This window comes from Pezoporus occidentalis, unplaced genomic scaffold (genome assembly GCF_034315485.1).
Source record: "Pezoporus occidentalis ecotype Australia unplaced genomic scaffold, CSIRO_AGI_Poc_V1 ctg447, whole genome shotgun sequence".
NCBI lineage: Eukaryota > Metazoa > Chordata > Aves > Psittaciformes > Psittacidae > Pezoporus > Pezoporus occidentalis.
In genome coordinates, this window is record NW_026915777.1 from 27 (window position 1) to 26,524 (window position 26,498).

Consider the following 26,498-nt stretch of genomic DNA (forward strand, 5'->3'; position numbering starts at 1 on the left):
ATATGAAGAGGGGCCAGAGCCCCCTCCGGGTGTATCTGCACCCCCAGCGCCGCCATTGCCCCCCAGTCCCAGCGGAGCCCCCGCTCCAAGCCGCTTCCATGGGGCCTGGTCCCGCTCCTGGCAACGGGAGCGGGGGAATTCCCGGAACTCCACACAAAAACCCCATTGTTGGCAGCCTCGGGGCTCCCCCCCGCCCCATCCCCCATTCCCCGCTCCTTGCATTTGGGATAACGCAGGGGGGTGGTTTGGGGGTGAAGCCCCCCCCATCCCGCCCCGCCGCAGGGACACCAGGGAGCAGGGGATGGATCCAGCTGGACCGTGGTCCCTGCAGCGCGCAGAGCAGAACAGGGGGGCACGGACACCACCGGCACCCCATTGCAGCACCCCAAGCTCAGCCTCAGCAGTGGTGGAGACCAGCTCAATGTCCAGGCTCGCACACCCCAACCTCAAGGGCTCTGGGTACCCCAAAACCTCGCAGACCCCAAACCCCCCCTTTGCACCCCAACCCCATCACTCCAGTGTGACAGATCCACCCCTGGTCCCCGCTGAGCTGCCTACAATGGGGACATCCCACAATTGCCCCCCCCACACTTCAAACAGTGGCCCTTGCAAAGCCTTCTTGGGGTGCCCTCTCCACCATCCTCATCCTCATCGCTCCCCATCGCATCCCCCCTGTATCCCATTGCCCTGCCTCATCCCCATGGATCTGGGGGCCCCTGCTTGGGGGAACACTGGCTTTGGGGGGCTACTGGCATCTATTGCCCATATAGAGGTTGATGATGATGAAGATCCTGGGGATGGGGACGAAGGCTTTGGATTCATCCCATCTTCCCATTGGACACTGGAGAACACGGAACCATTGACAGCCCCATCTCAGCATCCCATCTTGGGGGGGCTGTACCCCAGTTGGGCTGTTCCATGGGCCCTACTGGTGTTACTGGTGTGGCCCCAGTTAGTGCTGGGCTCCCAACGGTGGCATCACCACTGCCATGGGTCCAATGGTGGCTCTGGGGGGCATCAAGGCAGGGCCCTCCCCTCCTCCCCACTGGATCCCCATGGGGCCATGTCCCAGGCGCAGGATGCAGACACCCCCCCCCCCCCCATGTCCTTGTCCCAGATTCATTTGGTTTATTCCTAAATAATCAGCTCCGGATCAAGGTACAAAACCGCCGCCATCCCCAATTCCCGAGCCGAGGCCCCCAGTGCTCACACACCGGGGGTGGGGGCCCCAGGGACCCCCCCCCAACATCTGGGGATGGCAGCAGAGCCCCCTCAAGTCCCTCCAATAGGCTTAGGACCTCCTCAGCACATCTGGAGCCTGAGAGGCTGGAGCCCCCCAGCACATCTGGGGTGCCAGGAGCCCCCCCAAACACACCTGAAGATGCTGGGACCCCCAACAGATGCTAAGAGGCCCCCAAGTCCTGACAACATGAATGGAGGTGCCCCAAGTCCCCCCCCTCAGAACATCTGGAGGTGCCCAAGTCCCCCCCAATAGGCTTAGAGGTACCAGGAGCCCCCCTAGAACATCTGGAGATGCTGGAGCCCCCCAGCACATCTGGGGTGCCAGGAGCCCCCCCGAACACAATGAAGATGCTGGGACCCCCAACAGATGCTAAGAGGCCCCCAAGTACAACATGAATGGAGGTGAGCCCCCCCAGAACATCTGGAGTGCCCAAGTCTCCCCCAATGCTGGAGAACATCTGGAGATGCCCCCCAGCACATCTGGGGTGCCAAGAGCCCCCCCCCATACCTGAGGACACCGGGGATCCCCCCAGAACGCCTGGAGGTGCCCCCAGACCCCCAAAGCTCCCCCCCCCCAACACACCTGAAGATACTGGGACCCCCCAGGCCCCCCATCAGGGAGGTGCTGAGAGCACCCCAGGTCCTGGCACCAGGCATGGAGGTGCCCCAAGGACCCCCCAGCACATCTGGGGGTAGGAGGAGCCCCCCAAGCTCCCCCTCTACCTGCATGGATGTGCTGTAACCCCCCCCAAGCCCCCCTCCTACATTCCTGGACAAGCCGGGAGCCCCCCTTAGCCCCCCATGTTCCCTCCCTCCAACCCCCCCCAAACCCTGGGGGTCCACTTGGGGGGTCCCATGGGGAGAAGGGACAGGGGAGCAGAGGGAAAGGGGCTGGGGTGCCCCAAAGGCTGGGGAGCAATGGCAGGACCCCCCCTCTACCTCTTCCCACCCCCCCGAAGGGCACGAGCTGAAGAGCACTTTGGGTTGGGCAATGATGGGGATGAGGATGAGGATGATGGTTGTGAATGGACCGGATACCCCCCAACTCCCACACCCAATGTGGGGGTACCCAGCATGGCCCTATGGTCCCCAAGCAGTGGGGTGGCACTTGGGGGTCCCCCCAAAGCATTGGGTCATGTTCATGATGTGCACGAGGGACATGAGCTGTGATGGATGGGGGGCACATGGACCATAGAGCCCCCATGGTGGGGGACACATAGACCATAGAGCCCCCATGGGATAGGGGGGCACATGGACCATAGACCCCCATGGCGGGGGGGACACACAGGCCATAGACCCCCATAAGATGATGGAGACACATGGACCATAGAGCCTCATAAGGTGATGGGGACACATGGACCATAGAGCCCCATAGGGATTGGGGGGACACATGGACCATAGAGCCCCATAAGGCGATAGGGACACATGGACCATAGAGCCCCATAGGGACTGGGGGGACACATGGACCATAGAGCCCCATAAGGTGATGGGGACACACGGACCATAGATCCCCTATGGTGGGGGTCACACGGACCATAGAGCCCCATAGGGATTGGGGGGACACATGGACCATAGAGCCCCATAGGGATTGGGGGGACACACAGACCATAGAGCCCCATAAAGTGATGGAGACACACGGACCCCCATAAGGTGATGGGGACACACAGACCATAGAGCCCCATAAAGTGATGGAGACACACGGACCGTAGAGCCCCATAAGGTGATGGGGACACATGGACCATAGAGCCCCATGGGGACAGGGGGACCCATAGGGGTGCCGGGGCTCAGTTGAGGCTGTCCTCGTCGCTGGCGTCGCCGCGCTCCTCCCTGCCCTCCGGGAGGGAGCTCTCGTCGATGTTCTCCAGGGAATCGGCGTGCTGGAGGGAGAGCTCGGAGAGCGCCAGCGCCGGGAGCCGGCTCTGCTCCGGGAAGAGCCAGGGCTTGAAGTGCGGCTCGTGCCGCTGCTTCCACTCGGGGTACTTCAGGCACGCCTTGTACATCTTCCGCATGGCCTGCGGGAGCGGGAGGGACTGCATCCCCAGCCCATCCCCATCCCCATCCCCATCCCATCCCATCCCCATCCCATCCCCATCCCCATCCCATCCCCATCCCATCCCATCCCCATCCATCCCCATCCCATCCCATCCCCATCCATCCCCAACCCCATCCCATTCCATCCCCATCCATCCCCATCCATCCCCATCCCATCCCATCGCCATCCCATCCCCATCCCACCCATCCCCATCCCCATCCCATTCCATCCCATCCCATCCCATCCCATCCCATCCCAACCCATCCCATCCCATCCCCATCCCACCCATCCCATCCCATCCCCATCCCATCCCCCTTCCCATCCCACCCCATCTCCATCCCACCCCATCCCATCCCCATTCACCCCATCCCCATCCCATCCCCATCCCCATTCCCACCCCACCCCGTTCCCATCCCATCCCCACCCCCACCATACCATCCCATCCCCATTCCTATCCCCATCCCCATCCCATCCCTATCCCTGTCCCCATTCCATCCCCATCCCCCTTCCGTCCCTATCCCATCCCCACCTCCAACCCATCCCATCCCCATCCCCATTACCATTCCCATCCCCATTTCCATCCCCATCCCCATTCCCATCATCCTATCCCCATCCCAAATCCATCCCCATCCCAATCCCATCCCCATCCCTATCTGCTCCCCACCGCAACCCCATCTCCATCCCAATCCATCCCCATCCCACCCCCATTGCTATCCCATCCCATCTCCACCCCAATCCCCATCCCCATCCTATCCCCATCTCCATCCCATCCTATCCCAATCCCCATCCCCATCCCAAAGGCTTCCCACACTCACCTTGGGAGCCAGGAACTGTGAGGATTTGTTCACCACCCACTTGGGAAGGGAACCTGGGGGAAGAGGAGACACATTGGGGCTGGTCCCTGCTTGGGGACATCTTGTAGCGAGGGGACGGGGTGATCCAGGGATGCTCAGGGAGGAGAAGCAGGATTCAACCCGAATTCCCATTGCAGCTTCTTGCTACTTCCCAAAAAAGCCATTTCAGCATCTTGGCTACCCCAAAAATGGACATTTCAAGAGAATGGGCCCAAAACGTTCCCTCCTGGGGCCACTGCTCCGCTTGTATCCTGAGATGATCCCACTGCTGCCTGATGGAGCACACCTGAAACCCATCTACCCTCCCAGCTCTGGGAAACACATGGATCCGTCCATCCCACTTCATTGATCCCATCATCAACACTGGAAACACCCAGCTCCATCCATCCCACTGCATTGATCCCATCATCAACCCTGGAAACACCCAGCTCCATCCATCCCACTGCATTGATCCCATCATCAACCCTGGAAACACCCAGCTCCATCCATCCCACTGCATTGATCCCATCATCAACACTGGAAACACCCGGATCCATCCATCCCACAGCATTGATCCCATCATCAACACTGGAAACACCCGGATCCATCCATCCCACTGCACTGATCCCATCATCAAGCCTGGAAACACCCGGATCCATCCATCCCACTGCACTGATCCCATCATCGACCTTGGAAACACCCAGCTCCATCCATCCCACTGCACTGATCCCATCATCGACCTTGGAAACACCCAGCTCCATCCATCCCACTGCACTGATCCCATCATCAACCCTGGAAACACCCAGCTCCATCCATCCCACTGCACTGATCCCATCATCAACACTGGAAACACCCGGATCCATCCATCCCACTGCACTGATCCCATCATCGACCTTGGAAACACCCGGATCCATCCATCCCACTGCACTGATCCCATCATCGACCTTGGAAACACCCGGATCCATCCATCCCACTGCGCTAATCCCATCATCAACCCTGGTAACACACGGATCCATCCATCCCACTGCACTGATCCCATCATCAACACTGGAAACACCCAGCTCCATCCATCCCACTGCATTGATCCCATCATCAACACTGGAAACACCCAGCTCCATCCATCCCACTGCATTGATCCCATCATCAACACTGGAAACACCCGGATCCATCCATCCCACTGCATTGATCCCATCATCAACCCTGGAAACACCCAGCTCCATCCATCCCACTGCACTGATCCCATCATCAACCCTGGAAACACCCGGATCCATCCATCCCACTGCACTGATCCCATCATCAACCTTGGAAACACCCAGCTCCATCCATCCCACTGCGCTGATCCCATCATCAACACTGGAAACACCCGGATCCATCCATCCCACTGCATTGATCCCATCATCAACCCTGGTAACACCTGAATCCGTCCATCCCACTGCATTGATCCCATCATCAACACTGGAAACACCCGGATCCATCCATCCCACTGAATTGATCCCATCATCAACCTTGGAAACACCCGGATCCATCCATCCCACTGCACTGATCCCATCATCAACCCTGGAAACACCCAGCTCCATCCATCCCACTGTGCTGATCCCATCATCAACACTGGAAACACCCAGATCCATCCATCCCACTGCGCTGATCCCATCATCAACACTGGAAACACCCAGCTCCATCCATCCCACTGCATTGATCCCATCATCAACCCTGGAAACACCCAGCTCCATCCATCCCACTGCATTGATCCCATCATCAACACTGGAGACACCTGCATCCATCCATCCCACTGCACTGATCCCATCATCAACACTGGAAACACCCAGATCCATCCATCCATCCCACTGCGCTGATCCCATCATCAACCCTGGAAACACCTGGATCCATCCATCCCACTGCATTGATCCCATCATCCACCCTGGTAAAACCCGGATCCATCCACCCCACTGCACTGATCCCATCATCAACACTGGAAACACCCAGCTCCATCCATCCCACTGTGCTGATCCCATCATCAACCCTGGAAACACCCGGATCCATCCATCCCACTGCACTGATCCCATCATCAACCCTGGAAACACACAGATCCATCCATCCCACTGCATTGATCCCATCATCAACCCTGGAAACACCCGGATCCATCCATCCCACTGCATTGATCCCATCATCAACACTGGAAACACCCGGATCCATCCATCCCACAGCATTGATCCCATCATCAACCCTGGAAACACCCAGCTCCATCCATCCCACTGCACTGATCCCATGGTTCTGTGATCCATCTCAGCTGATCCATCAGGACCACCCCTAACCAGAGGGTGTCTGTCCCCAGGGGTGGCCTGAGCCCCCCAGGGTGCTGGGCAGGGGATGGGGGTCCCCCCTTTACCTTTGGGGTCCACCTGCGCCAGGTAGGTGATGGTGCAGCTCTTGGCCCCCGTCCCCTCGATCAGGTACCCCGTCTGGATGGAGACGGCTCGGACCATGTCCTTCCGTGGGGGGTACTTCTGCACGGGGACACCGGGGGGACATGGGGTGGGTTCAGGCATCCCCCATCCACCCACCCCAGCGCAGGCAGCACCCATGGGACCCCCTCAGCGCACTCACAGGGTGCTTGACGGAGTAGTTCATGATGATGTAGTCGTTGCCCATGGGCAGCCAGGAGCGCAGCGTGATGACATCCCGGTTCTTGAGGGGCTTGGGGCACTTCCCTATGGACAGCAATGGGGAGAGACCCCTCCCGGCATGAGCAAACCCCCAGAGCCCACCCGGAATGGTGCCAGGTCCCCCCAGGCACCATGGGCACCGCCAGCCCCAGGCTGAGGGAGCCTCCATCACCACGGGACCCACGGCCGTGCTCACAGGCGTAGTAGCCCACGTCGGAGTTGACGGTGAGCTTCCCGATGTCGAAGGTCTCGATGACGTTGGTGTCCCACTTCTTGCGGTACTCGATGTCGTGCAGCACGTCATAGAGGGTCTCTGCCGGCACGTCCCGGCACTCCATCCTGCACTGCAGCACGCCACAGGCGGGTGGCCATGGGGACCCGGTGGAGACACCCGAATCCATCCATCCCACTGCACTGATCCCATCATCAGCACTGGAGACACCCAGCTCCATCCATCCCACTGCACTGATCCCATCATCAACACTGCAGACACCCAGCTCCATCCATCCCATTGCATTGATCCCATCATCAACACTGGAGACACCCAGATCCATCCATCCCACTGCACTGATCCCATCATCAACACTGCAGACACCCAGCTCCATCCATCCCACTGCACTGATCCCATCATCAACACTGCAGACACCCAGCTCCATCCATCCCACTGCACTGATCCCATCATCAACCCTGGAAACACCCAGCTCCATCCATCCCACTGCACTGATCCCATCATCAGCACTGCAGCCACCCAGCTCCATCCATCCCACTGCACTGATCCCATCATCAACACTGGAATCACCTGGGTCCATCCATCCCACTGCACTGATCCCATCATCAGCACTGGAGACACCTGCATCCATCCATCCCACTGCACTGATCCCATCATCAACACTGGAATCACCCAGGTCCATCCATCCCACTGCACTGATCCCATCATCGACCTTGGAAACACCCAGCTCCATCCATCCCACTGCATTGATCCCATCATCAACACCAGAAACACTCAGATCCATCCATCCCACTGCATTGATCCCATCATCAACTGGAGACACCTGCATCCATCCATCCCACTGCACTGATCCCATCATCAACACTACAGACACCCAGATAAAACCATCCCACTGCATTAATCCCATCATCAACCCTGGAATCACCCGGATCCATCCATCCCACTGCACTGATCCCATCATTAACATTGGAAACACTCAGATCCATCCCTCCCACTGCGCTGATCCCATCATCAACCCTGGAAACACCCAGCTCCATCCATCCCACTGCACTGATCCCATCATCAACCCTGGAACCACGCAGTTGGGTGGGAAGGTGACCATGGGGACACCCAAAAGGAATGACAACAGTGGGGACCCCAGGTGGAAGGGTGACCATGGGGTCCCCAAGGAGGGCAGCCATGGGGGTCCCCACGAAGGAGGGCAGCCGTGGGGACACCTTAGATGGGTCAATGGCCATGGAGAGCCCTAAGAAGGAGGGGGCCATGGGAGCCCCCCGAGTGAGGAGGAGGCCATGGACCCCCGGTGAGGGTCTCCTCTCATGGTCCTCAACCCCAATGGAGCTGGACCCCAACCAGCAGCTCAGCCCAGTCAGGCCCAGTTTGGCACTGGGGCCACGGATGGTGCACGGCATGGGGGGGACAGCTTGGGAGGAGGAGGAGGAGGAGAAAGGAGGAGCCACGGCCCCATCCTCCTGCACCGGGATGGGCCCGAGCTGGGAACCGGGATCAGCCCCACAAAGGGCTCATCCCAACGGTGCCTCCGGACCCTGCTGCACCCCGGAGCTGGGGGGCTGCTGGGGCTGGGTGAGGGTGAAGGAGCTGGAGCCTGGCCCCAACCCCACGGAGCCCCTCTCCCACCCCACGGAGACCCTCTCCAACCCCACGGAGCCCCTCTCCAACCCCACGGAGCCCCTCTCCCACCCCATGGAGCCCCTCTCCAACCCCATGGAACCCCTCTCCCACCCCATGGAGCCCCCCTCCAACCCCATGGAACCCCTCTCCAACCCCATGGAACCCCTCTCCCACCCCACGGAGCCCCTCTCCCACCCCACGGAGACCCTCTCCAACCCCACGGAGCCCCTCTCCCACCCCACGGAGCCCCTCTCCCACCCCATGGAGCCCCTCTCCCACCCCACGGAGCCCCTCTCCCACCCCATGGAGCCCCTCTCCCACCCCATGGAGCCCCTCTCCAACCCCATGGAACCCCTCTCCAACCCCATCCCACCCCACGGAGCCCCTCTCCCACCCCACGGAGCCCCTCTCCCACCCCACGGAGCCCCTCTCCAACCCCACAGAGCCCCTCTCCAACCCCACAGAGCCCCTCTCCCACCCCATGGAGCCCCTCTCCCACCCCACGGAGCCCCTCTCCAACCCCATGGAGCCCCTCTCCAACCCCATGGAGCCCCTCTCCAACCCCATGGAGCCCCTCTCCAACCCCACGGAGACCCCATGGAGCCCCTCTCCCACCCCATGGAGCCCCTCTCCCACCCCATGGAGCCCCTCTCCAACCCCAAGGAGCCCCTCTCCAACCCCACGGAGCCCCTCTCCAACCCCACGGAGCCCCTCTCCAACCCCATGGAGCCCCTCTCCAACCCCATGGAGCCCCTCTCCGACCCCATGGAGCCCCTCTCCCACCCCATGGAACCCCTCTCCCACCCCATGGAGCTCCTCTCCAACCCCATGGAACCCCTCTCCAACCCCATGGAGCCCCTCTCCCACCCCATGGAGCCCCTCTCCCACCCCATGGAGCCCCTCTCCAACCCCATGGAACCCCTCTCCAACCCCATGGAGCCCCTCTCCAACCCCATGGAGCCCCTCTCCAACCCCATGGAACCCCTCTCCAACCCCATGGAACCCCTCTCCAATCCCATGGAACCCCTCTCCCACCCCATGGAGCCCCTCTCCCACCCCATGGAGCCCCTCTCCAACCCCACGGAGCCCCTCTCCCACCCCATGGAGCCCCTCTCCAACCCCACGGAGCCCTTCTCCAACCCCATGGAGCCCCTCTCCCACCCCATGGAGCCCCTCTCCCACCCCACGGAGCCCCTCTCCAACCCCACATTTCCCACCTCCTGCACCTCAGTCCCCCCCACCCCATCAGCCAACACCTGGTCCAGGGTCAGCCCCTCACGCCGGTGACCCCCAGCTCCCACCCCATGGGCTGGGCTGGACGTGGGTGCTCCGGACGTGGAATGTCACCCGGAGAGGGGACGGAGCGGCCCGGAGCAGTGCCGCAGCCCTGGGTCAATATTGACTCTATGGGGCGAGGAGGAGGAGGAGGAGGAGGAGGAGGAGGAAGGTGACACCCGGTGCCAGCGGCTCTGCCCCAGGCAAGACGTGCCCATGGCCTCCCCACGATGTCCCCCCCCATGCCCGGAGCAGGACCCATGGCCATGGGTGCCGCCACGGGGGTCATTAAGCTCATTACAAAGACCCATGTTCGTTAGCATCCATCGCAAGGGTCATAAGGGACAAGCAGGGACCTGGGGGGTCCCAGCCGGAACAGCTCCAACCCCATCCCATGGGATGGCTCCTTCCCAAGGAGCCCCTTCCCCAGGGCAGCATCGCCCAGCATCCACCAGGATGGGATGGGGGGATCCCAAATGGGGTCCCCCCAATCCTTGGGATCACGGAATGCCGCGTCCCATGTCCCAGGGATGAATCACAACCTTGTTTCCAGCCTCCTGGAAAACAGGTTAGACCAGAGCTGCATTCCTGATGGGAAAAGAGCAGATGCCAAAGAGGGGTGGGAGCTGGGGGGGGGGCTTGGATGCCACGCTCATCCATGAAATCCAGGCGGAGCATCCCATCCTAGAGCCTGGCTGTCCCCCCGGCGCCACTGCGCACACACACAGCATCCATGCGGGAACATCCAGCAGGATCTTCCCAAGCAGGATCCAGGCAGGAGGGTGCTGGGAGCCCCGGGATGGGCAGGGAAGGACGTGGGGATGGGTGAGGGACGGCGCCGGGTACGAACTGCCCGTGGTGGGAACGCGCCGGAGCAGGACATCCTGGTGCACACCTTGGGATGGTTCCCAGCCACGGCGGAGGACGTGGCACAACCGGATTGTCGGGATGGGCAGGGAACGGGCAGGGAATGGGCAGGGAACGGGCAGGGAACGGGCAGGGGACGCAGGGAACGGGCAGGGGACAGGCAGGGAACAGGCAGGGAACGGGCAGGGGACAGGCAGGGAACGGGCAGGGGACGGGCAGGGAACAGGCAGGGAACGGGCAGGGAACAGGCAGGGAACGGGCAGGGGACAGGCAGGGAACGGGCAGGACACCCCCAGTGCCTCCCTGCACACACAGCAGCGCCCCAATCCCACCGGAGCCGCTTTGGGATGCAGGAACACCCCAAAAGCCATCAGCAGAGTTTGGGGGACTCAGCGTGGGGACCGGGATGTGCTGCCCCACGGAGCCAGGCCCAGCGCAGCCTGCCCATGGTGACACCACGGTGACGGGCACGGTGATCAGCACCGACGGCCATTGCCACCCCTTGTCCCCCCAAGCACTCCTCCAGGCTCTGCCGCGCCAGCGCTGGGAGCCAACAGAGGCGATTCCCGGCGGGATTCCCGATGGGAACCGGGACCAACCGGCGCCGCCACCCCAGGGACGGGTCCTGCCAGTGCCGCCGCTGCCACGTCTGTGTTCGGTGGCTGCGGAACCGATGCCACCCCATGGCACGGGGCAGCACCACAGCGAGCACAAGGACCCCGCAACTCCTGCATGCAGCGAGCACTGGGGGGGTCCCCGTCACCCCACTGCAGCTCCCTGGTCCCCCCTTGTCGCAGCTCTGCCCTGGGACACCCCTGGGGTCCCTGTTTGTGATGGGTGACGGCTCAGCCAGGTCCCTGCTCGCCCCGGGGGGGCTGCATCACTTGAGGGTCCCCAACTTGCCCCAGGGTCCCCACTAACCCCTGGGGTCCCCACTTGCAGCCAGTTCCTGCTCACCCCCATGGTCCACACTTACTTTGGGGTCCCCCTTGCCCCACGGAGCTGCATCACTTGAGGGTCCCCACTTGCTGTAGGGACCCCGCTTGCTGTGGAGTCCCTCCTCACCCCAGGGTGCTGCATCACCCCCAAGTCCCCACTCGCTTTGGGGTCCCTGCTCACCCCAGGGTGCTCCATCACCCCCTAACCCCCACTCACTTTGGGGTCCCCCCTTGCTTCAGGTTGCTGCATCGCCCCCAAGTCCCATCTTACTGTGAGGTCCCCCCTTGCTTCTGGATGCTGGATCCCTTGAGGGTCCCCACTCGCTGTGGGGTTCCCTGTCACCCCCCAAGTCCCATTCACTGCGGGGTCCCCCTTACCCCTGGGTGCGGCATCACCCCAGGTCCCCACTTCCCTCCATCACCACCCCCCCCCCTACGGGGCATCCCCCTTCGTTTCCCCCCTCTTCAAGGCCCCCGCTCCGGGGCTGCCCCCGCTGCCGGTTCCCGTTCCCGTTCCCGATCCCGATCCCGATCCCGGGGTCTCACCTTGATCTTGTGGAGGTCGCGCTCGGGCTCGCGGAGCTGCACCCACACCGCCACCCCCCCCTTGCTGTAGGTGAGGCTCCAGCCGCGCTCGGACTCGCACAGCGCCCGGAACGCGCCGAAGTCGCGATCGTCGGGGATCTGGACGCTATCGCGACCCGACATGGTCCGGTCCGCTCCGCTCCGCTCCGGTCCTGCTCCGGTCCCTCCGGTCCCCCCCCCCCAACCTACGGCGGCGGCGGCGGCATCCCCGGTGCGCGGTGCGCGATGGGCAGGGGCGGGACCGGGAGCGCGGGGCGGCCCCGGGGCGGGGAGGGGAGGGACCGGGACCGGGACCGGGACTGGGGAAGGGGGGAGCGGGGAAGGCACCGGGGGGCACGCACAGATGTGCGCAGGTGTTGCGCGGACACCCGCAGTGCGCACACAAACACGCGTGTTCATACATGTACATGTCCTTCACGGGCACCATCACATGGGCGCGCTCACAGACACAGTGGCACATACGTGACTGCACAGACACGTGGGCTCATGCATACGGGTGTGCACACAGGCGTGGGCACGGATGCGCATGTATGTGCATTCTTACATGCGTGCACAGAGGCATGCGTGTGCATGCACACACATGCACTAATACAGGCATGCGCACAGGTGATTCACAGTCATGTACATGCATGCACACACATGCATTGACATGCGCATGAATGTGCGCACGTTCAGGCATGTATGTGCATGTACACATAAGGGCACCCATGCACACAGGCATGCTCACACCCCGGCATGTATGTACATGCACACACATGATTCACAGACATGCACACACATACGTGTGTACTCACACACATGCAGTCATGCACATGTATGCACACACATGTGCACTCATGCACGCAGGCACCTATGTGCATGTGCACACAGGATTCACACACATATATACATACATGTGCATTCAAACTCATATACATGCGCAGACACATGCATTTACATACATGAACTGACATGCACGCACATGGGTGCACTCACACACACACATGTGCACACACATGGGTGCCCTCACACGCACACACATGTGCACACACATGGGTGCATGCACACGCACACACACGGGTGCCCTCACACGCACACACATGTGCACACACAGGGAGCACCTGCACGTGTGCAAGCCCTGCATGGGTGAGCCGAGGCCTCAAGCTGAGCCTGCAGTGCTTGTGCACACGTGTGTGGGTGCACATGTGTGTGAGTTCACATGTGCACGTGTGCCGCTGCATGCACGTGCCCATGTGTGTGCATGTACATGTGTGAACAGATGTGAGTGCACCTCTGTGTGCAGCTGCTTGTGCCTGTACATGCATGTTCACGTGAGTGCATATGTATGCGCACATATGTCTGTGAATCCTGTGTGCCCATGCATGTGCATGACTGTATGTTCACGTGTGACTGTATGTGTGTGTTCATGCGTGTGCGTGCCCCATGTGTGCATGCGTGTGAGTACATGTGTACACGCGTGTGCTCTCCCAAGCACACATACGTGTGTGGGAGTGCATATGTACGTGTGTGGGAGTGAATATGTACGTGCACTCCTCTGCATGTGCATGTATGCAGGTGCAATCCGATGTGTGGGATTACGTGTGTGCATGTGTGTGCACGTGTGTGCACGTGTGTGCATGTGCACATGTGTATGAGCACATTCATGTATGTACACGTATGAGCACATGCGTATGTACACAGTGTGCATGTGTACATGTGTGTATGTACACGCGTATGAGCACATGCGTATGTACACACGTGTGTATGAGCACGTGTATGTACACACGTGTGTATGTGTATGTACACGTGTGTATGAACACATGCGTATGTACGTGTATGAGTACATGCGTATGTACACACTTGTGCATGTGTACATGTGTGTGTATGTACACATGTGTATGAGCACATGCATGTGTATGTGCACACGTGTACATGTGTACATGTCTGTGTATGTACACGTGTATGTGCACACGTGTGCATGTGTGTTTACGTACACACGTGTATGAGCACATGCGTGTGTACACACGTGTACATGTGTGTTTACGTACACACGTGTATGAGCACATGCGTGTGTACACACGTGTACATGTGTGTTTACGTACACACGTGTATGAGCACATGCGTGTGTGCACACGTGTACATGTGTGTTTACGTACACACGTGTATGAGCACATGCGTGTGTACACACGTGTACATGTGTGTTTACGTACACACGTGCGTGAGCGCTGCTCCTGCCCCAGCAGGCCCAGCCGGGTCTCGAACCCGTGGCTCCACCCCTGCCATTTCCCGGCATGCCCCGGGCGCGGCGCGGTGCCCCGGCGCCCCCTGGGTGTTGTAGTCCGCAGCCGCGCCGCTAACCCAGCGGAGGCCGCGGCGGGGGACTACAACTCCCAGCAGGCTTTGCGCAGCGGCCGCTCTGACTGCGCCGGCTTGCCGGCTGCCGCCATCTTGCCTCACCGGCTTCCATCGGCTCGGAGGGGGCTCGGGCGGCACCGGCGGCGCGCACCGGGACGATGCTGACCTCCCTCGCGGCCCGCCCGCCGCCACCGGGGCTGGCGCGGCTCCTGCGGGCGCGGCCCGGCCCCGGGGCTCCGCCGGCCGCGGTGCCTGAGGGGGCCGGGGGCGCCGGGCCGCGGCTGGGGGCGGGCTGGGCCGGCAGGGGGCGCCGGCGGTCCGCGCCACCGGGCCTGGGGGTGTCATGGCGGGGGCAGAGCCCCGGGGGGCGGCCCCTGTCCGTGGGGCCAGGCCCCATGGGGACCCCCTTAGCAGTGGGGCCAGGCCCCATAGGGTCCCCTTTAGCAGTGGGGCCAGGCCCCATGGGGACCCCCATGGGTGAGCAGCAGGTCCCGGGGCCGGCCCCCCCGCAGCCCCCCAGCACTGCCCGGCCCGGCCCGGTGCCCGCCGTGCCCCGTGGAGCGCCGCCGCCGTGTGCTGTGGGTCCCCAGCGCCCGCGGCCCCATGGAGGGGAGCCCGAGGGGCGGCGGAGCGGAGCCGTGCTGCCCGGCCTGGCTGCGGCCCTGGCCCTCTGCTACCTGCGGGACCGGCGGTCCAAGGGTGACTATTGCTGCTCGGCCCGGCGGGGACGGGGACGGGGACGGGGACGGGGACGGGGACGGGGGGTGCCTCCTGGGCCATGGAGCCCGCCCCGGGGTGAGCTCTCGAGCAGAGCACGGGATATCGGTGCTGGAGGAGGGAAGGGATGGAGCTGCCGCCGTGAGGAGCCCGGTTTGGGTCTGGGCCTTGCTGTGCGGCCTCAGGCCCGTGTCACCGCGCTGGGGCGGGGTGTTGGCACCGGAGGGACCGGAGGAGGCCATGGAGCTGCTGCGAGGGCTGGAGCAGCTCTGCCCCGCAGCCAGGCTGAGAGAGCTGGGCTGGGGCAGCCTGGAGAAGAGAAGGCTCCTGAAGGGGAGACCTGAGAGCAGCTCCAGTGCCTGAAGGGGCTGCAGGAAAGCTGGAGAGGGGCTTGGGACAAGGGATGTAGGGACAGGCCAAGGGGAATGGCTTTAACCTGCCCCAGGGGAGACTGAGCTGAGCTCTTAGGCAGAAGCTCTTCCCTGGGAGGGTGCTGAGGCGCTGGCACAGGGTGCCCAGAGAAGCTGTGGCTGCCCCATCCCTGGCAGTGCTCAAGGCCAGGCTGGACACAGGGGCTTGGAGCAAGCTGCTCTATGGAAGGGGTCCCTGCCCGTGGCAGGGGTTGGAGCTGGAGGAGCTTTGAGGTCCCTTCAGACCCCTGTGAGCTTCGGGTGCTCGTGCCCCAAGAGAGGAGCGCTCAGCGCAGGGGATGGGGTGCACGGGGCAGCGCCCTGTGTTTGGCTGCTCTGAGGAGGGCACCTTAAAGACACAAGGCAGAGGCTGGGAAGGACCGGGAGAAGGGAAAGGAGCAGGAAGCAGCCGAGGGCTGGGCCCCTGGGGGGATGTCCCCGCACCGCCATGCCCCAGCAGGGCTCTGCTGGTCCCAGCGCTGGGTGCTGCCCTTACCCTCGGCAGCCAGGAGGTGTCATTGCGGGCCCACGGCAGCAGCTCCGTGGGGGTGAGGCTGTGGCTGCTGGGTTTGCTCTGTTCCTTCCGTTGGGAGTCGCTTGGGCCCTTGCTGGAGCCTGCCCTGGCTCATCCCTGTGTGTCCCAGCAGGACCTTCCCCCTCTGCTCCAGCCATTCCCAGGCCCGTGCCATGGCACCTTCAGAGGCAGAGACCGGCAGCACCCCCAGTGTAAGAGGAGGTGTCCCTGGGGATATGGGAGAGACCAGGAAGGAGCCGTTCACATCCCTGGGTCCATCGTGCTCCTGGGGGAGCTCTCCTGTTAGGATGCAGCGGGCAGGGGGCTGCTGTGTCTGCTGAGCATGGAATCATGGAACGGGTTGGGATGAAGGGACCTTAAAGCTCCTCCATTGCCAGCCCCCTGCCACGGGCAGGGACCCCTTCCACAGAGCAGCTTGCTCCAAGCCCCTGTGTCCAACCTGGCCTTGAGCGCTGCCAGGGATGGGGCAGCCCCAGCTTCTCTGGGGGCTGTGGGGCTGGTCCCTGGGAACTCACTTCCCATTCTTTCTCCCTTTCCAGAAGATGCTCTGCTGGAAGCCGCCAGGTTCAACAACGTTCCAGAGGTCAGCAGGTGAGCAGGATTGGTGGGATGCTGCTGCTGCCCTGGGCTGGGAAGGCCCCCGAGCTCTGTCAGCACTTGCTGAGGGTGACCTCGTCCTTCGTGCCTGCCGTGGCTCCCAGGTGGCAGTGTCCAAGCAGGTGTCCCAAGGGATGGAGCAGCTGGAGCTGCTCCTGCAGCCCTTGGAGCACTCAGCTCTCCAGCTTGGATCCCCATGGCCATGGCACAGGGTGCCCAGAGAAGCTGTGGCTGCCCCATCCCTGGCAGTGCTCAAGGCCAGGTTGGACACAGGTGCTTGGAGCAAGCTGCTCCAGTGTGAGGTGTCCCTGCCTGTGGCTTTGGATGAGCTTTAAGCTCCCTTCATCCCAACCCATCCCGTGACTCCCTCCCAGTCCTGCTCCATGGGGAGCTGCCTCCCACGCAGCACCCCTGTCCCTTTCCTGCCGCCTCTCCCTGCTGCATTCCTCTTCCCCACCAGCTTCCCGAGCCCAGGAACACCACAGCTGCTGCAGAGCTGCCACGGGAGGCACCAGTGCCCTTCCTTGAGGGTGCTTTGCTTTGCCACTGCCCACGCTGGTGCCTGGCAGGGCAGGAGCCTGGCGCTGAGCTCCGTGCTGGGGCTGCACCCAGGAGCAGGCAGCGCCCTCCCCACACTCCCCCCATTCCCAACCCATCCTCCCAAAGCTGCTGTCCCTGCTTCCAGCACAAAGGAGAGGGGAGCCTGCCCCGGTGGTGGTGTTCTGTGTGCTTTTAGGCTCAGCTCAGCTCTGTGCCATGGTTTAAGCCCTGATGGGACACCACAGAGGCTGCAGGGCCGAGCTCCTGCGTGCTCAGGCCCCGCAGCGGGATGGAGAGGCTCAGTGTGTGCTGTCAGCACCCGTGTCCTGAGGCCAGGCCAGCAGAGCCGAGCGGGGCCGGGCCGCTGCTCTCGTGCTTATCGATGCTGTTCACCTCTGCATCCCCTCCCCTCCCCTCGCTGATGATGGGAAGCAGCCACCTCCTGGCTGTCACTGCCAGAGCCTGCTCCGTGCTCTCCCCGTCTGCTGCTGGGCCCTCCCTTGGCTTTCCTGCTGCAGGAGCTGGGCAGCTGGACTTCATCAAGGGCCTCGTCCAGCCGCCACCTCCCCACCGCCCCTTTATGCCTTACAGTGAGGAGGAAATGGAAGCTTTTGGTCTGAGGGCAGGAGATGGACCCGTGGGAGAGGGTGCTGTGAGGTACCCAGACTTCCAGGCCATCAGTTAAGTCATAGATGGGTTTATCTGGGGAGGGAGAAGAGGGTAGAGAGAGGCTCCAGGAAGCAGAGGCTGTGCTGGAGGCAGGGAAGGGAAGAGCTTTGAGAACTGTGGCCCTCATCCCAAAGAGCTGTGGTCTCTCTCTTGGAAGAGATGAGGTCCCCTAAAGATCCCCCTGTGGGATGATGGGGTGCAGGGAATCACCCCTGGGATGCCCATGGGAGCCTCATGGAGCTCAACCAGGCCAAGGGCAAGGTCCTGCCCTTGGGTTGGGGCAGTCCCAGCACAAACACAGCCTGGGAGAGATGGGATGGAGCCTGAGGAGGAGGACTTGGGGGTTCCCATCCCTGGCAGTGCTCGAGGCCAGGTTGGACACAAGGGCTTGGAGCAAGCTGCTCTATGGAAGGGGTCCCTGCCCGTGGCAGGGGTTGGGACTGGAGGAGCTTTAAGGTCCCTTCATCCCAAACGAGTCTTGGATTCTATGAGCTTGTGTGACCATTGCCTTTGGAGCAAACCAGCTCTTCCCTTCAGGCCCTCCCCACCATCAGCCTGTACAGATGGTAACACCGAACGAATGTCGACAGTTTAATTCCTCTCAACCTCAGTGATTCCATGTGTTTGGAAGCAAAGGAAGAAGCAGAGCCAGGGAGAACAACTGCCTCAATCCCCCTGTGTTCCTCTTAACAGTGATGCTCCGTGGTCCAGCCTGGTGTCTTACCAAGCACCCACCAAAGAGCAGGCTCAGAGCAGAGCTTCCTCCTGCCTGAGGGTGATGGAGCAGTGTTCTGAGCACTCAGGGCAGTGACTCATGGAAACACGGAGCCTGTGGCCCAGCTCCCGGCAGCCTCATTCCCAGCAGCAGGCACCAGCCCAGATCCGCCTGCTGATGGGATGTGGAGGTGCCCAGGAGCTCCCAGGGGATCCAGGCAGCCGTGGAGGGGGCAGGAAGCTCCACGTCAGCTCCGGCTGCTCTCTCCAGGCTCATTTGGGAGAGCTCAGTCACGTTTGGAGCCCCAAAGGGTGGCTGTGCCTCAGCTGAGCATCACCCCTGGTGTCAGCTCTGACCCAGCTCCTGCTGCTCTCTCTGGAGCTTCTCCCTCACGTTGCAGGCACCAGAGGTGCAGTTCCACGTGACGGGAGGTCCTGATCCCAACAGGAGCATCAGGCTGCTCTTCCCAGCGAGGAGCAGCGTGATCTGGACCCTCACAGCCCCCTGCTTCATTCCACTGGGAGATACCATCTCCCATTGCTGGCACAGAGAGGTTTGCTCCCACTGCTGTGTTCCCTCCCCACAGCGTTCCCGTTGGGATCGGTTGCAGGCATGCTGGTGTGAGCTGTGCTCCGGAGCACGTGATGCACACAATTCCACTCTGGAAGTGCCTCTGTCCCAAGCACTGTGCCATGGGGTTGGCCTGCTCCTGGCACATCAGCCCTGCGGCTGTGGGAGAGGAGCTGAAGGGTCCCAGCCTGGGTGCGCTGCTCACTGGTGGTGACGCGGGCTGGGGAGCAAGGAGGCTCTTGTGGAAGGGGCTGATCCTTTGTGCTCTGAGCACACCTGAGGCAGCAGGGCATGGAGAGGCCCCCAGTGCAGTGTGAGCCATGCAGTTATGGAGCGCTTTGGGTTGGAGCCCATCCAGTTCAGCCTGGAGAAGAGAAGACTCCTGAAGGGGAGCCCTTAGAGCAGCTCCAGTGCCTGAAGGGGCTGCAGGAAGGCAGGAGAGGGGCTTGGGACAAGGGATGTAGGGCCAGGCCAAGGGGAATGGCTTGAACCTGCCCGAGGGGAGTCTGAGCTGAGCTCTTAGGCAGAAGCTCTTCCCTGGGAGGGTGCTGAGGCGCTGGCACAGGGTGCCCAGAGAAGCTGTGGCTGCCCCATCCCTGGCAGTGCTCAAGGGCAGGTTGGACACAGGGGCTTGGAGCAAGCTGCTCCAGTGGAAGGGGTCCCTGCCCGTGGCAGGGGTTGGGACTGGAGGAGCTTTAAGGTCACTTCATCCCAAACCAGTCTTGGATTCTATGAGCTTGTGTGACCATTGCCTTTGGAGCAAACGAGCTCTTCCCTTCAGGCCCTCCCCACCATCAGCCTGTACAGATGGTAACACCGAACGAATGTCAACAGTTTAATTCCTCTCAACCTCAGTGATTCCACATGTTTGGAAGCAAAGGAAGAAGCAGAGCCAGGGAGAACTGCCTCAATCCCCCTGTGTTCCTCTTAACAGTGATGCTCCGTGGTCCAGCCTGGTGCCTTACCAAGCACCCACCAAAGAGCAGGCTCAGAGCAGAGCTTCCTCCTGCCTGAGGGTGATGGAGCAGTGTTCTGAGCACTCAGGGCAGTGACTCATGGAAACACGGAGCCTGTGGCCCAGCTCCCGGCAGCCTCATTCCCAGCAGCAGGCACCAGCCCAGATCCGCCTGCTGATGGGATGTGGAGGTGCCCAGGAGCTCCCAGGGGATCCAGGCAGCCGTGGAGGGGGCAGGAAGCTCCACGTCAGCTCCGGCTGCTCTCTCCAGGCTCATTTGGGAGAGCTCAGTCACGTTTGGAGCCCCAAAGGGTGGCTGTGCCTCAGCTGAGCATCACCCCTGGTGTCAGCTCTGACCCAGCTCCTGCTGCTCTCTCTGGAGCTTCTCCCTCGCGTTGCAGGCACCAGAGGTGCGGTTCCACGTGACGGGAGGTCCTGATCCCAACAGGAGCATCAGGCTGCTCTTCCCAGCGAGGAGCAGCGTGATCTGGACCCTCACAGCCCCCTGCTTCATTCCACTGGGAGATACCATCTCCCATTGCTGGCACAGAGAGGTTTGCTCCCACTGCTGTGTTCCCTCCCCACAGCGTTCCCGTTGGGATCGGTTGCAGGCATGCTGGTGTGAGCTGTGCTCCGGAGCACGTGATGCACACAATTCCACTCTGGAAGTGCCTCTGTCCCAAGCACTGTGCCATGGGGTTGGCCTGCTCCTGGCACATCAGCCCTGGGGCTGTGGGAGAGGAGCTGAAGGGTCCCAGCCTGGGTGCGCTGCTCACTGGTGGTGACGCGGGCTGGGGAGCAAGGAGGCTCTTGTGGAAGGGGCTGATCCTTTGTGCTCTGAGCACACCTGAGGCAGCAGGGCATGGAGAGGCCCCCAGTGCAGTGTGAGCCATGCAGTTATGGAGCGCTTTGGGTTGGAGCTCATCCAGTTCAGCCTGGAGAAGAGAAGACTCCTGAAGGGAAGCCCTTAGAGCAGCTCCAGTGCCTGAAGGGGCTGCAGGAAAGCTGGAGAGGGGCTTGGGACAAGGGCCTGTAGGGCCAGGCCAAGGGGAATGGCTTGAACCTGCCCGAGGGGAGACTGAGCTGAGCTCTTAGGCAGAAGCTCTTCCCTGGGAGGATGCTGAGGTGCTGGCACAGGGTGCCCAGAGAAGCTGTGGCTGCCCCATCCCTGGCAGTGTTCAAGGCCAGGTTGGACACAGGGGCTTGGAGCAAGCTGCTCTATGGAACAGGTCCCTGCCTGTGGCTTTAGATGAGCTTTAAGCTCCCTTCACCCCAACCCATTCCAGGATTCCGTGATGCCATTCTTTCAGCCTGTTTGGAAAAGCAAAGCCTTCTCCTAGAGCTGAGGCATCTCCAGGCTCTGGACGTGGGATGGAGTTTGGCATCTCCCCATGTCTGTGCCTCTGCGTCCCCATCACCTGGGTTCTCCCTTTCTGTGCTTCTCCCCCCTCAGACAGCCCCGCTCTCATCCAGGATCTGTTTCCTTCCTGCAACCTGGATTTCTGAGGGCTTCCCTTGGGCTCTGAGCATCCCCTTCCAGGCGCTTCTCCTTGGCCATCCCCTCTCCTCATGGCCTGTTGGTTCTGTGTGCTTTAGGGACACCTTGGGACCTAACACTGCTCCTCTGCTTGTCCCTTCCGCCCCTGCAGCAGCGCTTGTGGGCTCGTGTGTGTTCCCAGGGGTGACCACGGGTGCTTGAGGAGCAGTCGGGAGCCAGCACCCGCATTGGAGCCCTTGCAGCAGCTCCACGTTCTCCCTCTGCTCCTTCCCCTCTCCTTGTGCTTCCATGTCCGGAGCCGTCGTTGCCTTGGGATGGTTCCATCCTCCCGCTGGTGCAAGGGGCACATCCCGAGGGGTGTCCCCCCCCCCTTTTCCCTTGCCCTCACCCGGAGCACCCATTGTTGGGGGGGGCTAAGTTCAAGTTTGCAGCCCCCGGTCCCGCAGCTGGCAGGAGGGAGGCGCTGAGCACAAAGTCAAACATGGCCCTGGGCCCCGTGTCAGCGAGGCGCTCAGCCAGAACCTGCCCACGGAGGGGGAACGGGGCCCATCTGCCAGCCCGGCCTGCCCCGGGATCAAAGGGCTCCCAGCGGGAGCAGGCCACAAAGCCCTGGGTGCTCCGAGCAGGCGGTGATGCTCTGAGCTGGGTGCTGGGGGGGATGGCATCACCGGGTGCTGCCTGAGCTGGGGCCGCAGCGGGCCCCCACGCGCCCTCAGTGGTAGGAAGCCATTGGGAAGAGCTCTTCCCACGGGGGACCCGATGGACTTTCTGCCTGAAAACCCTAAACCAAGGGGTTCGGGGAGAAGCGCCTGAGCTTTGTGCCATCAAACCCGTGCAAAAGGGCTTTGGGGAAGCACAGCTGCTTTCTGGCCCCAAAGGTCAGGTTGGGTGCCATGGTTTAGTGTGAGGTGTCCCTGCCCACGGCAGCAGGTTGGAACTGGGTGATCTTAAGGTCCTTTCCAACCCAAACCATTCTGTGATTCTATAACCCTAGAAAATAACTTTGCAGGGGGAGCAGGCGAGCTTTCTGGGGTAAAAACCTTTAAAAGAGGTGTTTTGGGGAGAGGCAGATGAGCTTTGTGCCCTGAACTCTAAAGTACAGTGTGTTCTGGAGAACCAGATGTGCTTTGTGCCCTAAACTCTACAGTGTGTTCTGGAGAGCTGGATGAGCTTTGTGCCCTGAGCTCTAAAGTACAGTGTGTTCTGGAGAACCAGATGTGCTTTGTGCCCTAAACTCTACAGTGTGTTCTGGAGAGCTGGATGAGCTTTGTGCCCTGAACTCTAAAGTACAGTGTGTTCTGGAGAACCAGATGTGCTTTGTGCCCTAAACTCTACAGTGTGTTCTGGAGAGCTGGATGAGCTTTGTGCCCTGAACTCTAAAGTACAGTGTGTTCTGGAGAACCAGATGTGCTTTGGGCCCTAAAACCCTTTCAGAAAGGTGTTTTCTAGAGAAGTAAATGAACTTTCTGCTCTGAAACCCTTTAGAAGAGGAGTTTCCTAAAGAAGCAGGCCAGCTTTCTGCCCTCAGTCCCTAAAACCAGTGTTTTCTGGAAAAGCAGGTGGGCTTTTTCCCCTAAGCCTCTTTAAAAGAGGTGTTTTGTGGAGCAGCAGAGGAGCTGCAGCCCAAACCCCACTGCAACCAGAGCTGCAGACACCTGAGAGCCTCCTTCAGAGCCCAGAGCGGCTGCCCTGCGTTTGGTTGCAATGTGGCTGCACCCCAGGCACTGAGCAAGGGGTTATTCCATTGCATCCCAGCCTGCTCCTGCTGCCAAACCCGGCTGCTGGGATGTGAGCGTGGCTGTCACTTACCCACTCCATAGCATTGAAGCAGGAGCTGGACCTGCGTGGTAACGGCGGGTTCACTTGTCCGGGGATGCTGTAGAGCTGCATCCTGCAGCGAGTTGAACACCGGCTGCAGCATCAGTGTGGGGATGCTGGTGATGTGACACGGGTAACTCCTGCACTGGGCTGCGTCCTGCGGCCTTCCTGGTGCTTGTAACGATCTAGATTCCTCAATGGAAAGCTATGGGATGAATGGCAGGATCTGTAATTGAGTCCTGCAGCAGAACTCCAGCATCAGGGAATCACACACTCACAGAACGGTTTGGGCTGGAAGGGACCTTAAAGCTCAGCCAGTTCAGCCTGCAGAAGAGAAGGCTCCTGAAGGGGAGCCCTCAGAGCAGCTCCAGTGCCTAAAGGGGCTGCAGGAAAGCTGGAGAGGGGCTTGGGACAAGGGGACAGGCGAAGGGGAATGGCTCAGGGGAGGTGTCCCCCGTCTCTTGCTGGGCTCACTCTGGTGCAGCTCCTGGTGTGGGGGAGCCAGGGCTGCCTCTTACCCCTTCAGTGGCTCCTTTCCCAGGCGAAGGAGCCCCTTTCCGGGCAGCACATGGTGCACAGATGGAGCCCGGTGTGGATTTCCCCCTGCAGCACCGGCCCTGGGCGCAGCAGCAGGTGATGGCTGTGACCTGTGGCCGTGGAGCCGAGGCCCAGGCGTGTCACCTCGGTGTTGTGAGTGCAAACAGCCCCCGTCTGCGGCGCTGCAACGGGAGCTGCTCTGTGCAGATAGCAATCTGCCATCACCCGGGCATCCAGCCGGATCCCACCCTCCCAGAGATGCCACGGTTTGGGGGTGCTCCTGGGCAGCAGAGCTCCGAGCATCTGCTTGCAGGTGGGAGAAGGAGGCAGCAGCAGGATGCATCCTGGTGGAGCCACGTCCAGCCTGCCTGGGGCTGGGGATGTGCAGATGGGTGTAAGGATCCTGCATGGAAGCCTCTTCTGCTGCCATGGAGGATCAAATTCCTCTGGAGCCAGGACCCAGGAGCTCCTGTTTCCCTGCCAAATAGTTCATTCTCCTTACACTTTTAATTGTAACCCCGGTGAATAGAACATAAACCTTGTGGTGGTGCTGGAGATCATAGAGGGAGGTCAGAGGATGGTCTGGGATGAAGGGAGCTTAAAGCCCATCCAGCTCCAGTCCCCTCAGGGGGTCAGGAAGGGGTTAGGGCATGGATGCAAAGGTTGGGAATATGGAGCCAGGCTGGGAACATTGGGGCTGTTGAGCCTGGAGAAGAGAAGCTGCGTGGAGACCTCAGAGCAGCTTCCAGTGTGTGAAGGGGGCTCCGGGGATGCTGGAGAGGGACTCTTCATCAGGGAGTGCAGTGATAGGACAAGGGGTGATGGGTTCAAACTGAAACAGGGGAAGTTCAGGTTGGAGATAAGGCAGAAGCTCTTCCCTGTGAGGGTGCTGAGGCGCTGGCACAGGGTGCCCAGAGAAGCTGTGGCTGCCCCATCCCTGGCAGTGCTCAGGGCCAGGTTGGACACAGGGGCTTGGAGCAAGCTGTTCCAGTGGAAGGGGTCCCTGCCCGTGGCAGGGGTTGGAGCTGGAGGAGCTTTAGGCTCCCTTCAACCCAAAGCATTCCCTGATGATGTGATGATGAGGAGGGGCTGAATCCCCTTCCCACATTGGTTTTCTCCGCTGCCCTGGAGCAGGTTCCTGATTGCACCCATGATCTCGGGCTGGTTTCTCTGCGTCCTCTCCTGACCGTGTCCCTCTTGCACCCAGGCTGCTGGTGGACGGCGCGGACGTGAACGCGAGGCACAGGCTGGGCTGGACGGCGCTCATGGTGGCAGCCATCAGCAGGAACTCCAGGTAGGTTCCACCTTACCTCAGCATCCCCATCACCCACCGGGTGAGCCCCTGCAGGCTGCTCCAGCTCTCCCTGGGTGAGCTCCACAGGGAGCCTCCGTGCAGCTGGGGCTGCTCTGGGATGCGCTGTTGGGCTGAACGTGGGGGAGCTCCTCACCGTGGGGCACTCAGGTGGCTGCTGAGCAGGCAGCGCCGTTCCACAGCAGCATCCCCCAGCCTTGGGATGTCCGTGTGGAAGCTCCCATAGGAGCTGCCTCCGTGTCCCTCCCCTCCGTGCTCCTGGGGCTCGTCCTGCCTGCTGCGTTCCCATGCTGGTGCCTCTGCGGGGCACTGGGCAACGCATTCAGCCTACAACTAAATTCAATTAGAGGCGGTTTTGTGTTTAGAGGGGCAGCAAACAAACCCGGCGGCGAAAGCCAAATCCAATTGTGGCCTTGCGGCACCGACGGGGGCTGCGCTTTGATGTGCCACCCTCTCGGCGCTGCTTTACTTAGTCACAAGTTCATAAGCAAGAAGAAGCCCAAATGACTTGGGAAAACACGGGATTAAAGCGGCGCACAAAGGCGGGATATCCGCTCTCGGGCGATGCCGCTCCGATCCATGCGCCCAGTTCGTGTGTGGTGCGGGCTTTGATGGCTCCCGTGACAAGCCCAAAGTCCTGACCCCCTCGGGATGCTCCTTAAGGCGTGCACGGAGGAGGGGGCTCGGGGTTCTTGCTTTAACTTTGATGTCCCAGCAGCAGCGGGCCCCGTTGTTTGCTCGCCCGCCGCGGGCCGGGCTCCGGAGCCTCCCCCCTCGGGCTCTGCACAATGCTCAGCACTGGGCTGTGACGGCTGCGGACCATTCCGAGCGAGCGGCGGAGCAGAACGGGCCTGAGGGAGGCAGGGAGAGCCTGCTGGGGGGTGAGGAGGAGCTGAAGGCAGGCTCGGAGCGGGCACGGACGCTGCTGGGAGCACCGGGGCGCCAAGAGGCACAGCCGGGCTGGTCCCTTCCTGTGCATGGGCAGAGTGGGAGCG

General features: G+C 61.5%; 2 protein-coding genes across 2 annotated transcripts in view; one reads left to right on the top strand and one right to left on the bottom strand.

Moving 5' to 3' along the window:
* Window positions 1-3,010: 3,010 nt before the first annotated feature.
* STARD10 (StAR related lipid transfer domain containing 10) lies at window positions 3,011-12,443 on the bottom strand. The gene is made up of 6 exons (XM_062635056.1): window positions 12,258-12,443; window positions 6,967-7,114; window positions 6,712-6,815; window positions 6,494-6,611; window positions 4,090-4,142; window positions 3,011-3,254 (listed from the first exon to the last, which is right to left on the bottom strand). Exons 1-6 carry the CDS (start codon window positions 12,417-12,419, stop codon window positions 3,027-3,029), a joined length of 813 nt encoding a protein of 270 aa, XP_062491040.1. The 5' UTR covers window positions 12,420-12,443; the 3' UTR covers window positions 3,011-3,026.
* Window positions 12,444-14,773: 2,330 nt separating this feature from the next.
* Window positions 14,774-26,498, top strand: part of CLPB (ClpB family mitochondrial disaggregase) — a 55,835-nt gene continuing 44,110 nt past the window's right edge. The window contains exons 1-3 of the mRNA XM_062635057.1: window positions 14,774-15,329; window positions 16,832-16,883; window positions 25,399-25,485. Coding sequence (XP_062491041.1) covers window positions 14,789-15,329; window positions 16,832-16,883; window positions 25,399-25,485 — 680 coding nt within the window. The 5' untranslated portion in view covers window positions 14,774-14,788. The remainder of the gene's footprint in view (window positions 15,330-16,831; window positions 16,884-25,398; window positions 25,486-26,498) is intronic.